Source organism: Coturnix japonica, chromosome 1 (assembly GCF_001577835.2).
Source record: "Coturnix japonica isolate 7356 chromosome 1, Coturnix japonica 2.1, whole genome shotgun sequence".
Taxonomy (NCBI): Eukaryota; Metazoa; Chordata; class Aves; order Galliformes; family Phasianidae; genus Coturnix; species Coturnix japonica.
Genome location: NC_029516.1, coordinates 168,291,056 through 168,307,043, shown reverse-complemented (window position 1 = coordinate 168,307,043; position 15,988 = coordinate 168,291,056). Strand labels below are relative to the sequence as shown.

The window sequence follows — 15,988 nt, the reverse complement described above, 5'->3', positions numbered from 1 at the left end:
CTGTCCTCACTGGGAAGCTGCAGATTACATTCTGCTGCTTTACTGTGTGTAATGCAATTATTCCAGATTCAGGATAGTCTAAGTAAGACCAGACTGTGGAATGGGATGGAGATGATTTCTGATTAGAAATAGTTTTGCCTGTCTTTTTGTCTGTTTGTTTTTCTTTTAGCCGAGAAAGCCAAACAAAACTCATTCTGGAATCAGACTTGAGGTAAGTCATTGATTTCCAGTAGCAACAACAAAGCACTAGAAACCACTGCAATAAAGGACATACATAGAAAATTTATCTGGTGTTCTATCTGTAATTTAGGACCGAATGTATCTCTGCAACTGTAGAAGTAACATGATTTCTTAAAACAACTAAAAAAGTTACTCTTGAGGTAGGAATTCTTGACAGAGCAACTTTTTGTGTGTTTGTGTGTTACTCTAGACTAAACTATTTTACTATTTCCTCCTGATTTGAAAATCCATGTATGCCTCATCAATGAGATTGCATTTATTTTGAAAGAGAAAAGATCCAGCTATGCTAGAACGCTACATATCTGTTATTTATGGATGCAAAGCTAACACTTTAAATCTACGGAGTGAGAAACATTATTATTTGAGAGTTTGTGTTTAAGCACACCTGGTTTGCAGAAGAAATGCATTGAAGACAGACATGTAAGCATTTCAGAGGATAAAAAAATCAAGACTTATGTCATATCACAGGATTTTTTTAATACTGTTCAAAAAGTACCTGACTCTACATATAAACACCAACTATAACATGATGTAGACAATTGAGAAACAGGCAAATGTATTTTTTCAATGCTAAAATAAATTACATTTGTACAGGTAGAAAGCAAAATCAAAGCTGATAAAAATGTTATATTTTATGAAAAATCATTTTCAGTTCACATCAAAATAATAACTTTACATTCTCTATTTTTTTAATAGTATAAGCAGCAACAACATAAAAAAAGAAAAACGCTCACAGAATGTTTGAAACCAGTTGTTCATAAGTTATTAGCAAATTAAAAAATAATAATAATTACAAGCACTTGTAGCCCACACAAATCTTTTAGAATTGGCACCGTCTCTCTAAAACATCTATATTCTATATAGATTTCTAATTACAAATACCACCAGCAGCTGCCATATAATCCTATTAGTACATGTAATATACATAGTATATTTGTTCCCATTTGGCAGATCAGAGTGACTATTGTTTCAGAGTGATTATTGTTTGTTTGTACTGTCGTTACTGAGATAAGACAAAACCAACCATACACAGCAATTCATCCCCTCGATGAATTTTTTACTTACCTTTATGCTTCACCGGGCTGTTTCTTTTTTTTTCTTTTTTTCTTTTTTTTCTATTCACAGTATAAATTTGTAAGTGGCAATTGCAGAGATTTAAACAGAGGTTGTAATAACAAACTATAGCAAAGAACGTGAATTCAGATAATTCAGCTGAACTATTTAATAATTGCAGTGCACACTGAAATGGCTAGCAGATGAATGATTTTCTGGATCATGGAGAGTACTGACTTACTTAGTTGATGAGACTCATGGAGCCTTAGGAAAACCATGATCTATTTCTTTTTTATTTTTCTATTTTCTTTTGTCTTTTTTTTGGTTTTGGGGGTGGTATTGGGGAAGGGGGACACATATTATCTCACATCCCTCAACAGATTTAGTCAAAGAACAATTTTCCCTCTGGGATACCTGCCACAGTAGTACTGATAAAGAGGAACAGTGGTAAGGTACTATTCACCCAGCCATAGCAAGCTGCTACGGGAATGAGCCTAACAAAATACATCTGCTGCTTAACTCAGATGGAAATGGGAAGAAAAATCTGTCTATCATTCTATGCTGAAGCAAATAGCCAAGACACAACTGGCCATGGTCAAGCTTAGATTTTCTGGTATAAATCTAGAGTGATTCCATTGACCTCAACAGGTTAAGGGCAAGTGTCAGCAAATGACTTCTGCTCTTAAACAGTATAATACCTGATTTTTTGTATAGTATCTGGCTCTGGCTGTTTGTTCAAGTGAAAGCTTGTTGTGAAGTTAGTAAGAAGAGCTTGGTGCTCAGGAAAGCAGTGTGAGAAGGAAATGGATGTCTGAAATTAGTAAATTCAAGCCAGTAGGGAAATGCATTTCTGCAGAAGGGTATGTTTTTTGTTTCAAAGGTGGGTTGCCCTTGTAAATGGTGGCTGGAGGAAAACCAAATGAGTTCTTTTTATTTTATTTTATTTTATTTATATATATATATATTAGCAGTTTCAGAGAAGAAACAGGAACACCAGGTTTAATTCCTTCAATTGCCGAGGAAGATTCAGAATTTCCCTTGCATGGAGGAGCTCAGAACTTCAGGTGGAAGACAAGATGGTTGCAGACACAGAGGTAAGGAAGGGCATATCCTCCCCTCCTATCATTAAAGCACTTTCCAGTGAAGTATTTAAGGATTTTTTGAGCCAATACGTAGCTCAGAAGAAATGTTGGCTCCACTTCTTTGTTGCTGAAATATTCACCCAATCCCTGCTTGCAGGATATTAAAAGTATTTAATTTTAAGTGGTCATCACAACTATACCAAACATCCCACAAAGGTGCAGAGTAATGCTTCCTTTTGTACCCTGAGACTCCTGAATCCTGAATCCCTTTGGGGGTTGGACTTGATAATATCTAGAGGTCCCTTCCAACCCCTACAAATCTGTGATTCTGTGATTCTGTAAATGTTCTTCTCTAACCTGAATTTACCATAGTGAGATGAAGGTGCCCCATTATACAATCATTACAGCACTTTCCTGACAGCAGGGAGAGTTCAGTCCCACCTGGCAGTGGTACGGTCTGAAGTTTGATCTCTCACCTTCTGCTCAAGTGCTCTAACCACAAGGCTACTGTAAAAACAGCAGCATAAGAGCACTGACAGTCTCAAAACAAAGGATGATTTATTCTCTGTGCAGTTACTTATATCATAAACAGGGATTCAAATTTAGAGGCTACTGTTTTCTGGATTTCCATTTGAGTTGTATGCTAAGATATTTTGATGTGTCAAGATGAGGGCAACTCTGATCATCAACTCTGATCATCTGCAGAGACACAGTGTTGGTTGCCTGAGTGAACTGAGTTCTGACAGGAGGTGTTAAATTCTGCTGAAATCCTAACTTTAGACACCAAAGTGCTGTTCTGGGTCAGCTCTGACTTTGAACCCAACATTTTCTTCTACTGTCTATTTCTTTCATGTTTTCTTTCTCTCAACTCAGAAATGATTTATTAAATAGAACAGCAAAGCTGCACACTTTCCTCTACAGAATTTACACCCACAGTTATGCTGTTTTTCTGGCCTTGATCTCTCTAAATAATAAATTTCCAAGTGAACTCCACTACCATCCAGAGTCTCAATTGCGGACTGTCCTTCCTATTTAGTTTTTCTGGAGATTTTCCCACTTTTTTTTTTTTCTTTTTTCTTTTTAATCATAAATCTTTCCTTTTCCAAATGCAGCAACTGAATAAAATCCAAGCAAGCAATTTTTTTTTTTGTTTTAAAAGTTTTAACAGTTATTTTTTTAAATTATCATTTAACTTTTAATTTAATTTCATATCTGAGAACCAAAAGAAGAAAACAGCACTTTGTGACCAACCAGACTCCCATGAAACATCAGCAAATGCTTTGTAGACCAACATCTAAGAATCTCTGATCTAAAGTATTTGTATGAGTCTAGGCACCAAATGTTCAGATAGAAGTAGAAGGAAGCACATTTCCAAATTAATGTAATTATTCTTCAGAGCTAATTGAAAAATATTGTTCTTTTTCAGTATTGCTAACATTTCTTCACAACGAGCCTACTAGAGTGATTCACTTTATTTCAAAAGCAGAGCTTCCAAAGATGCTTACACCTTTATTCTTCAGGATTAGCCTCAGGCACAAAAGAAACAAGATCTCCTGAGGTCCTTGTGGTCAAGAATGACAATAGATGCAACCTCTTGATTTCCCTTTCTGGCAGCAGAAGTAAACCAAAATATAATTTCAAGATGCTTGGTACTGGAAGATGTTCATGATTGTAACATTTGCTGTTATGGCTGAAAAACTCTGCAGTTATATTTTAATGTCCCTAAAGGAGAGTAGCATATAAACAGCTTAATGAACTTATAATATCTCATAACATTCTTCTTTCTCGTATCAAACACTCTGGTTTCATTCACAGGACTTTCTGGTCTGGCAAATCTCCCACCTTACAACTGTGGTCATTACAGAAGAGTTATCTCCGTCACCCAAAAACCTTGTAAGGTAATACTGTCACATCCCAGCTTGCACAATTAAATTGTGCTCTGTCTTCTTTATATCCTGATAATGCTGACCTAACTGAGAGGTACTATTGCAGCAGGACTCACCCTGGGTATTTTTTGTCATTAAAAGTTTTTTTCTGGCTGATGCACACAAAAGATGCATGACTCCTTCCAAAGTGAAAATAAGCAAGTGTTTGATAGTTTAACACTGGAGTTTTAGCCTCCAAACACAGATGTTAAATTGTTTTGTGTATCCGTGTGTTTGCATGCACAAGTGCATGGATACATCATCTTGGCAATATAGACAAAAGTCTTCAAGAATCTCTGAGCAATAGCTATGGTCAGCATTGTGCAGAACTGCAACTTGGGAGTAGATGAGGTATGTTTTTCTGAGTCATGCTTCGACAGTTTCTATTTCTCACTCCTTTTTACTCATTGTACTTTAAGATATTTCTACTGTTCATTATTTCACAGTGCAATGAAGCTCACAGATTTTAGCAGGTATACATTAATACGCATCAACCAACATGAGTACAGAAATGAGGACCTAGAGTGCTCAAGAAAGCACTCAAGAAAGTTTATGTTAGAGGAGGATCTAATAACAATGTCGGTCAATAGGTTAAAGTATAAGAGAATGTATAGTAATAGAATCCCTTTGAAATTCACATTTATCTCATCACACTCCACATATATCAAAACGATATTGCACCGATGGGAAACATACATTATTATATAAATCATCCAAGAACAATATTTAAGTGGTCTAAACTCCCTAAGTAAGAATATTTGTGCCATAGGCTGATTGGACACGCCCTTTCCTGAAGTGTGGGTTGTAACCTGTGAAAGAAGATGCTTTCTCCTAAAGACATGTGCAGATAGTGAAGGATGAGACATGCTAGTACTACAAACCAGGAAGGTAACAGCAAACTCCTGTCTGGAAACCATACTGCTTCATAGAACTGAGTCTCTGCTAGCCAGTTGTGACAGTAGGCAAGAACTACATGTAAGGAAGAAGGACCTACAATCATAGCTTGGTGTAGCTCCTGGAATAGAGATGAGAACCTGCCTGTTCATGCTACAGGCATAGCTAATAAGTGACTGCTCCTGGCAAAATAAACATGCCCATACACTGGATATTGGATAACACCGACTTGCACAGGATGTACATGGTACTTAGGGCCTCTCTGTGAGGTGTGAGCCTGGATTTGCTCATCTATTACTCTTTTTTTAAAGAGTAAACATATCTATATCTAAACAAACTGCAGTGCAGCACATAATGGTGAAATTAACCTCAAATTATTATATATAATCTCAAAAATAAAAAGTGCTCTTTGCTAAAGTATGCGAATCACGCAATGTGCTTTCTTTTTAAAATCAAACATTTGTTATTTGGGGCATGGAGGAGAGAAAGGGGGTATGGATTTTGATTATAAAATGTTAATTATTTTTGAAGAAATAAAATCAGAATGTTTTGAAAATTAAGCACAGAAGCTTGATTTCAAGACTCTTTTCCATGAAGCTGTCTTCTGTATAAGGCTGTATCGACTCAGCTTTGAACTGAAGTACATCAATCATCACTTCATACTATCCTCAAATAAAATAAAACTAACCCATAAAAGTTTGGCACCCAAGGACAGCTGTCATAAAGGAGAGAGCCAATATAGTGTGCGCTTAGGCCCTGAATTACGTGTTCTACATATCTCACCTATTAAACATTATTTAACTTCTATTCAAACTGTGAATCCCTTCCTTGCCTTTATTCAAAAGTGCCATGACAGTATGAAGTGCACTAAACTGCATTAACTTGATATTGGAAAAAATACCAGTAATCCCCTTGCCTCTTCTGTGAGTTGCTAAGAAACAAAGACTGTCCGCTCATATCTCATTAGGCCTTCTCTGCTTTAACCTTTACTCTGTATTGCTTTGAAAGTCTTTTTTTTGTTTTTTGTTTTTTGTTTTTTTTTCCTTTGTCACAGTTCATAGCTGCAAGGCATCAGCAGCTAAATAAAGTTGCTGTTTATTAAAGAGTAGCTAAACCAACTCTAAGCAGATTTTGACACAGTTTTTTTTTTTTTCTCTACATATGAATTGTGATTATGACAACCTTTTCATTGACAGTTAGCATTCATCATAATACAGATTGATCTCTTAGAACACTGTCATTCAAAAACATGGAGAAAATCCTTAGAGTGTTTACCTGTTCCTTGCAAGCAAAGACTAAGGGAGCCCGGATAAGTGTTATAACTGGCAACGTTAGCATAAGAACATCCATAAAAATGTGTTAATTTCAGTAGGGAATGCAGCTATGATATAGCTTGGTAGTGCTGCTAGAAAGAGAATATTCACCTCAACAACTTGCCCTGATAAGGGAATTACAAAACAGTACTCCAGAAAATATTTTTTGCTACTTCGTTATTAGTTGGCATCACGGTGAAATAGTCAGGAAATCTTCCTTGGGTTTTGTTGCTGTGAAGGTGAATCCAATGTTAACAAATTGATTTTTTTTTTTTTTTTTTTTTTTTTGTATACTGGTAGAAGAGAATTTCATAAACAAATATGTACGTTGAGAAGTCACTTGTAAAGCTCTCCGTATTGCAGTCACTCACTGCAAAGCCTCAGCTTAGTGTTATCCATGTGTAACATATCACAGACACAATACGCTTCAGCAAAGAGTTTGATAGTTATTCAACATACATTACTGCTTTCTGAGATCTTCATAGAAAAAAAAAAAAAAAAGGAAAACTTGATAGGTTGGTCCCAGATTTGAGTCTGTTAGAAAATGTACATTCAATGTTTGGTCTTCTATTCTTGATAAAAGATCAAGGTTCACTTCCGGGTAAGGAATCAGAGTAAACAAACAAACCATTGTACAGTTGTTTACAATCTTGTTTCCCCCCCTTCACATATTGTACACACGGTTCATTGTAATACTAAAGCAAAGCACTTGGTATGTAACTGATTTAACAGACTCCTTATAAGCCCTCAAAAATAGATTCAGCGTTTTTGAAAAGCCCATGTTTTTTTAAGGCCACGATAATCTGCCAAGAGTCATCATTTTGTCTTTAGAACAGCATCATTAATCTGATGTTTCCACTTATCAAACAGCTCCACTTCTTCCTGTTTCTCACAAGATGACCCAGCGCCTCTCACCCTATCTGCGTAAACACTGGAGATCTTGAAGGCTTGGCTGTCCCCTCACTACTTGCTTGTAGTTGTTGAGATCCAAAGTTGTCTTGAACTACATTCACAGCGAAGAAGAACTTTGAGTGTAATCTCTGATGAGCAGTGTGTCATACTTTGGGGAAGATGGGATACAGAGTGCTGATTCAGAAACTGGAGAGCTGGGAGATGCACTTCCAGAATCGATGGAGTCTCTAAAAGGAGAAGGAGGAGTTAAAGCTACCAGCTCCTCAAGGTCTTGCTTTGCCGATGGGGTCTCTGCAGTGCCTTCTTTGATGCTGCCATTTGATTGTTTCCTAGCTGACTGGGAAGCGCCATTGACTTCAATGGAAGGAAGTGGCTGGATCTCTGCAAACGTGGTCATTGTTGTGGGGAGCTGGATTTCTCGTGGGATCAGGTATGAAGAGCAGAGAGGAGTGGCCACCATTGTCCCTGGAGTGGCTGTTGAAAGCATCATATTGTTCAGCTCACTGATGTTGGCTGTAAAGCGAGTAACCACGCTACTGATCTGCTCCATGAGGGAGCCTTGCGAGGAGCTACTTCGCTGTGGAGGCTCAGACTGGAAGGTGGGGGCATCGTCTTCTGTTCGGCTAACAGAGGCAGTTCTGTGGCTCACGGTGCTGATAGGTGAGGGAGTCTGTGGTCGGTACTGAGCTGGGTATTGCTCTTCTGCTTCTGAAACGTCATAAAGCGTTTTGGCACTGGTCTCAGGAAATGTAGCGCTGCTACTATGTCGGCTACTATCTGTGCTTTTAGAAAAAGGCTTGATCACTGCAGTTTGGTTGGGGTTCTCTTTTTTGTTGATGTGGACTGACAACCGCTGCCAAAGGTGTGCTCCTCTGCTGCTTTTCTCATTCTGAGCCCAGGAAACTGATTTCCCATTAGAGCTGTAAACAGAAATGAGATAAGATGGTAACTTGCATCAAAGTTAAAAATATAATCACTGAACCTATACCATGGATATGTGTTATCTTAGATCTTATTTTTATTATATAGCTGAGTGTAATTTAATCATTGTATATCTGTATCTAATCTATACCTATGTATGTTTAGCCATGAAGTGTATCTACATCTAAGATTTATACCTAGACATTATAGGAAAACAAGCAGAGTGGACACGCTGATTGCACAGGCAATTTATGTATCAAATTGTGACTACTGTGTGATAACTGAAGGCCACTGCTGCCCACTCTGTTGCTGCTCTTCAATGGTGTCTGTCCTGGGGGTGTGAGGCATAGGTGGTGTAGGGGAGCGAACAACTTGATGGTTTCCCTTCTGATGGGTTGGTGACATCAAGGGGACTGTGGGACTGAGGAATGAGTGGAAGAGTGAGAAAGAAGTAAGTGCTTGAAGAGACTAGGTGTGAGACCTGGACTTGGAGACAACAATAAGCATTTTGGCCCACGCTCCTCTAAATTAATCCTCTTAGGGTCATTTCTCTTCAGATCATCGTGCCTTGCTTTTTTATCAAAGTTGCTTATTTTTCCACTGTTACTGATTAAGGAAAGTTCTTATAGAACAATGCCAGCTGCAGCACTTATAAAAACACAGTATGTCATATCCCCTTTCTTTTTACATGTTCTTTAGGCTGATGAGCTGTTGATTGGGCACACATTAACCAGTTCTTGGGATTAAGAAACACCATTAACAATATTTCTTAGCTGAAATAGACAATGACTCTGACATGATGTCTACAAGAAAAACATAACCTCCACATACAGATAAACATGCTTTATATATAGAACACAACAGAATTTTTAACACTTCACTTTGATTTCTAAAATATTTGCAACCTCCATTTCAGATTTTTTTTGGAAATACGAGCACATTGGAGATATTTGTGAGTGTCACAAATTTGTTTGTCTGCTTTTTCAGCCTGAAAGAGATACACTCATACATGTTAGCCTGCAGTGAAACAGTTTGCAAGACACATAGATTACTCAACACACATGACTTTATATCAGCCTTCACAAGGATGCTTGCCACATTCTATCAGTTTAATAGTTCTTCCAGGTATCTAAAAAAGGTGTGCACTGATAGTAAACAAAATCTTTTTGTATTACACTACATGAAATTACAGTGGGTCGTGTAACACAACACACTCTTTACCCTTCAAAAGCAGCATGACAAAGTCCAGCAGATGAAGACAATGTAAACCAGGGATATTTTAAGACAGGCTAGTCTGAAAGGTGAGCTACCCCCAGAATGTCAGACAGAGCAACCGATGGCTCATGTTTTTGTTGAGACACCTCTCTTGCTGTACCTCAGTCAGAGTGAGGTGGAAAAGCAAAATCTTATTTGTAGCACTGAGCACTTCCACTCTTTGCATCTCTGCGGATGTGATTCTGAGCTGAATGGGAGCTGGGACATATGTCTTACAGAAGAGAGCTGATACCTCTGAGGACTGTGGGCTTCTCTTACTAGCAGGTACTCAGTAAGTGCCAAAAGCCATTTGAGAGCCTCAGCTCCTTGGCTATGTTGAGACCTGAGCTTCCTTTGGGAAATGAGATCTTGCCTCTATTTCTGGTATGACGATGATGGAACTTCCCCTCAGATCCTGCAGAGAGTAAGCTGGACCAGGAGACTGTGTCATCTGGCCCTCTTACCTTGACCTAGCAGAAGAAGAGAGCCTAGTTCCAGTCCTGGGTGATCTACTTGGTTGGGCCTCTTCTCCAGCTGAGCTCAGAGCTCAGAGGGGTTTGTGACAGACCTGACTGCCATAGGGACAGAGTAAATTCTATTAACATGGAGAAGGTGGTGATACAAACACTTGCTCAAAGAAAGCTGTGCTTGGCTGTGCACCACTTCTCACAAGCAGAATATTCTAGCACTCCAAAGTTCAGAGAGTGGCTCAGTAGGGAAGTTCAAACCTTGTAGCTCTAGGTGTGCTCACAAGCACTAAAGGCATATAAGCATATTCAGTTACCTGAAAGTCAGACTGTAAGAGGTTGTGAAAGGAACACATTCCTCCCTCCCTTATCTGGAGAAATGTGGAGGAAGTATGATATGAGTCTGAGGAGCCTGGGGAAGGCAAAAGTATGACACTTAGGGATGTTTGCAGATAACACTTACATATTCAATGGAAAAGTTGTTACCAATCCCCTTAATCCCAGTTTGATTTTGGGACAGTCTTGACTGATGTGCACATTTACTGGCTTTGTTCTGTGCCCAAATGTAATCAAGCTGTATGTGTGTCTCTAAAAGAGAGTCTGGGACCCTAAAGGAGACCCAGAGGCTTTTTGATATAAATTTTGGTCAAAAGCCTGAAAGATTTGACCATTACTCATTGCAAATTCCGTGATATTAAAATAATAATAATGATAATGACAACAAAAGAAGAAACCTGAACAGGAAGCAAGCAGCAATTTGTCGCTAAAATCTGAAAAACTGAACCGCTGGTTCAAACTCCATCACTTTGCCCAACAATAATTGGGATTATAAATGTATCATCCCATTCATCATGCTAAACTATTTATTACAAAATCAGCACCCAAGTAAGGCATGTGATCATTTATCAGCTGTGTGAAAGGAGCATCATTTGTCTTCAATACTGGCTGGTTTAGAGGTAAATTTCAGGGGCAGTGCTTTAAGATCCTGCTCTAGCTGCGTGCTGTTACTCTGCCAACTGAAAAGCACTGCAACGCACGCAAGTTAAAAACAGAGACTTAAAGGTACATTAGGGACGTAGGCTATGATGCCTACTAATGGAATATCACAACCAATTGTTTACATTTATTATGACCAGCTGTTCCATGTCCCTTTGAGAGATGGGAAATTATGTATCAGTAAATATTTAGAGTTTTCTTGTAAATAGATTTTATCTCCCTCAGCTGAAAACAGCAGAATTACACTCTCCTGCTCACAAAAGAATTCCACTGCTAAGTCTGGCTGAATACAGGCTGTATTTCTCTGCTCTGTCCTTCCTTTTGGCACAGTTCTGGAGCAGAGCAGAGGACAAATCAAATCCAGGGATAAGGAAACTCCAACTGGTGATACAATTTCCAAACCAAAACATTGGCACTATATATATGTATTGTAATATCCTTTGTGTGGCATATTCTTTCATTGCCTTTATGATAGGTTAATTAGGCTGTTTTATGTAGAAGAGGGATTTCCTCATAACTAGACATAGTCATAATTTTTCCTGTCTCTTGACTAAAAGCTGCTTTGATTTTGGTAGCTAAGCTTTTTATCCAGCCTGCAAGACCTACCACAGTATAGCATAGTATAGAAGAAAGGAAAGTGGTATAAATGAGAGCTTTCAAATATTCCAGATATTTCCTCTGTAGTTGTACACTGCTGACAGAATAACAATTAGTACTCTTTCTCATTTCCTCCCTTCCTTTTATAGACATTTAAGTTTTAGGGCTCTGTTCTGTATTCATAAGGGATATTAACAATTCTTATCCCCTGAGGTGGTAAGAAAATGTTCCTCTCTTATATTTGTTTATTTGTTTATTTTCTTCTTATTTTCCCATCCATCTGGATTAGATTGTTTTTTCCTTTGTTTTTAAATTTAGTTTCAGATTTATTGCCCTGTGATTTGATTGTTAGACTGAGCATAGTTCTGCCACCAGGGTTTCTAAGCCAGCTGCCATTACACCAACTGCATTTTTCAACCCCTTCAATATGCAGAAGGAAGGAATAATAGAATCACAGAGCCATAGAATGGCCTGGGTTGAAAGTGACCACAATGATCATCCAGTTTCAACCCTCCTGCTATGTGCAAGGTCGCCAGCCACCAGACCAGGCTGCCCAGAGCCACATCCAGACTGGCCTTGAATGCCTGCAGGGATGAGAATAAGAAAGAGGAACTGACAGTCACAGCAGCTGATAACCGTGATGTTCTAACAAGTGTGTCATTCTTATTATCTGAAACTGCTAAGATAGATTCTGATGAAGAGTTTCTAGTGACTGGCATTTGGATAGCTCCTGAAACTGCTTGTAATTTGAAAATAAGTCGCTTATTCTCTTGTAAGTTAGTTTAAATGAAATAGCCAAATCAGTTATGTAATTTAGTATTGTCTGAGTGAGCTTAGAAAGCATATCTACATATTTTTCACTGGTGGAAACTGTAATGCAAAGGGGATCAACGGAGTTTAAAACACAAGTATAAGGGAAGTTTTATTTTCTGCCATATGAGAAATGTTAGTATCTGATTCCAGATTTGAATAGATACAGCAGGTCAAAAGACAGTGGTTAAAAACTTTGTGGAGACTTGTACGACCAGAATGGAACTTATGCTGGTATGAATATGATAAGTAATTAGTTAAAAATTGTTTACCTTATCAGTCCAAATGTTCATGTTTCAGAACATTAATTGGTCTAATTTTTTTGAGCTAGATTTGCTAGCAAAGTTATGCTTAGATATTTCAACGCCTTAAGTAGGGTGTTGCACTCCAACATGAAGCAATGTCTTGTTTTTTTATGAAGGTGAGGTAGAAAAGGTGTAACTTCAATATGGTGCAGAGCAAGGGAACTTAAACCCAACCATTTCCAAACCCCTGCCATGGGCTGGTTGCTGCCCACCAGCTCAGGCTTCCCAGGGCCCATCTAACCTGGCCTTGAGCCAGAATGGTTTGAGTTGATCCTCCCAAAGAAAGGAGGATGAATGGCTGAAACTAAGTGTAGAAATGTAAGGTGGCTAAACTAGTTCTGTTCTAACACTGTAGCAATTTCTAGTGTTTCATTTCTCATTTTAAATAGCTTTAGAGGAAATCTCTACATGCCTATACAATTGTTTCCCTGGGTGTAAGCCAGTTCTGCCAGGCAGAAATATCACTCGGGTCATTTAGCTTAAGTTATTCCCATACTGTTTGTTCTCTGGAGATAAATAACAGTGAAACACAAAGGAGAAATGATTCAGGTAAAAAATCATTTTGTCTTGATCTGAGTTTCATAAGTAAACCTCTCCTGCAATTACATTGCATACAAAAGTAATTGCTTTTCTATTAACAACAGCAAAGTCATTTACTAATATTACTCTCTGGACTGTAATTAGTCATCACCTCCTTCCCCTATAGAAATCACAGCTGGCATTTGCAAGAATAACTTTAACCTATAAGGATGAGAGGGACTGCTGACATGTAGAAACTTTGCCAACAGGCTCCTAGAACGGCCACCAGTGACACAAACACTGACAGCTTTCAGCAGTGCCTGGTTAGAGTGAGGGGAAATGAAGTATTGGTACCTTTAGGAAATACTTCTGGGATTCTGTGGCAGTTTCCTAAAGGTACAAAACTGAAATGGGGAAAAACAGGAAATGTCAGAGCTTACTACTAACCCCAAAACCAGAAGCAAAAGAGGTGCAAAAGAGAAGCAAATAAAAATAAAAATAAAAAAGAGGAAAAAGGAAGAAAAGTAAAGAAAGATTTAATTTTCCCAGTTATATATCCAGGGACAAGGAGGCAAGGATGAATTTGAATTCTGTCTTCTGGAAAGCAGGTTAGAGAAACTTCAGGTGTTTGGCACACCCGATAAACAATTATAGGTATATTTAAGCATAAGAGGCTTGTAAGCAGAAAACTTACTTGTGAATTAAGCTGTTTATTACTTGTTGAATTTAATTAAACAAAAAAAGAAGTTAACACAATAATGTGATGTCTGTTTCGAGAAAGCCTCATAAAACATCCCATTCCGTAATAGATCTTATCTTATATACCTGAACAATGCTCACCAGTGATGTAGGATTCAGTAACATCTTTTAATCAGAAACTGCCTTTCAGAGCATCACACTGTGTATCCATTTACTGTGTTCTGTCACTTTTTGTTTAGAAAAAATTCCAAGCTATTTGTAAGACATCTATATAAAGATAACTAGATTGCAGCATGAAAAATATCCATACTAATGTTGGAACACAAAAATAATATAGCATTAGGGATTGAGCACATGAGCTGAAAAATCCTGTCCAGTTGAAGCTGTGCAGCCCTCTTTAGGCTAACAGGTTGTAATTGGGATTCTCTTAGCGTCATGAGACTTCTTTATTGGCTTTACCATACAAGTGAGAAAAGATGGCATGATTTTTTCATTATCCAAATCATGGAATGGGTTGGGTCAGAAGGGACTTAAAATATGTGGTCAGATGGGTACATCTGTCTTTTCCCATCTGCACTTCATCACAGTGATGCCCAGCACTGGCCTGGTACTTACAGACACAGACAGAAGAATGGCACCTACTTCCTGCAACATCTCTGCTCCCTGGGAGGTTCCCAGGCTACGCAGTGACAGTTTTGTTTAGCTCACAAAATAGGACAGGACCACTAGCCAGGACACTGTGGCTGGAGACAACAAAACACAGCCATCAAATGCAATTGCACTCCCTGTGAAGCAGCAGGTGTTCTTAACTGTTTGAGTAGGTCTTGCAGCTGACAGTCTTGCTGTGGCACTATTAGACTGACACAGTTTCCAGTCTTTTTGCCTGTTAGGGCATCCTCTTTAACGGGAACCTCTTTCTCATCTCTACTTGACTCAGATCGATTACATTCTGGAATGCAAACAGATTCTTCACTGTGAAGATACAAAATATAAAAAAAGAAGTTTTTCAAGTGTGTATATATGGCTGGGCAAAACAGAGCTGAATACTGAACAACGACATGCAGCTGTTTGACATTTACATGTACTTTTCTGCTCTTCAAAATTCTCTTACTTAGCAACTCCAGATAGCTTGAAAAGGAAGAATAATTATCACCAAAGGCAATGGAAGGCAGGAAAAAGATAAAAATGTGGACATCACACAGACAAGAAACAAAATCCTGGCTGACAAAAAAGAAACAGGTGTGTATACATTTGGTGCACCACTTGGCAACAAGCGTTCCTGATGTCTCCTATGTGGCAGAGTCCCCCAGGTGTGTGCTCAGCCATGTAATAGCTGAGAGCCTCGTGTACATGAGTGGATTTCAGTACCCAAAGGGGACATAACACGGTGCCAATGTTTCACTGGATGCCCTCCTGCAGTGATAAAATCTGCCTGTGATGCAACACTCAGGGAAAGTAAAGGTGTAATTTGGTCGTGTTGTGCTCTATGGCTGCATTTACAAGATCCTTAAAGGCGACGATAAAGATCTTTTAATAAACAGTAAAGCAAATGTTCCTAACTTGCAGTAGAGTGCAACATGGTTGTAAAATGCTTATTGAAAGTAATTACACTCAGATTTTAAACCAACTGCGGTGAGTGTGGCTTATTCATGGATAAATGGATTTTCTGTCCTATGGGAGAATCCAGCATTTGGAAATATGATTGGATTCAAAATGAGATGAACAATTGAAATATTCAAATATTTAACAGAATTAAAGTGAGTTGTTAGAAATATTTAATTCTGAAAACCTAAAAAAAAAAAAAAAAAAAAAAGTCCTTATTAAGACAGTTAATCCCAGGAACACTTAAAAATGTAGTACTATTACGTTAATTAAAACCATAACATTGATACATAATGTTATGCAATATATAATGTCTGAAACAAAAAGAAATATCTAAATTAGACACAATGGAGAAAGTTCCAAAAGGTGCTCAGAGCTCTATTTAAAGTGATTTTGAAT

General features: G+C 38.1%; 1 protein-coding gene across 5 annotated transcripts in view; it reads right to left on the bottom strand.

Annotated features, from left to right (window-relative positions):
• Window positions 1-697: 697 nt before the first annotated feature.
• GRM5 (glutamate metabotropic receptor 5) overlaps window positions 698-15,988 on the bottom strand; it is a 233,287-nt gene continuing 217,996 nt past the window's right edge. For 2 of the 5 annotated variants that reach the window (XM_015852354.2, XM_015852355.2), the window contains 2 exons: window positions 14,798-14,959; window positions 7,517-8,339 (listed from right to left, as the gene is read on the bottom strand). In XM_015852354.2, coding sequence (XP_015707840.1) covers window positions 7,517-8,339; window positions 14,798-14,959 — 985 coding nt within the window. Of the gene's footprint in view, window positions 8,340-14,797; window positions 14,960-15,988 lie in introns of all 5 variants that reach the window. The other 3 variants (XM_015852357.2, XM_015852356.2, XM_015852353.2) reach the window with 2 other exon arrangements.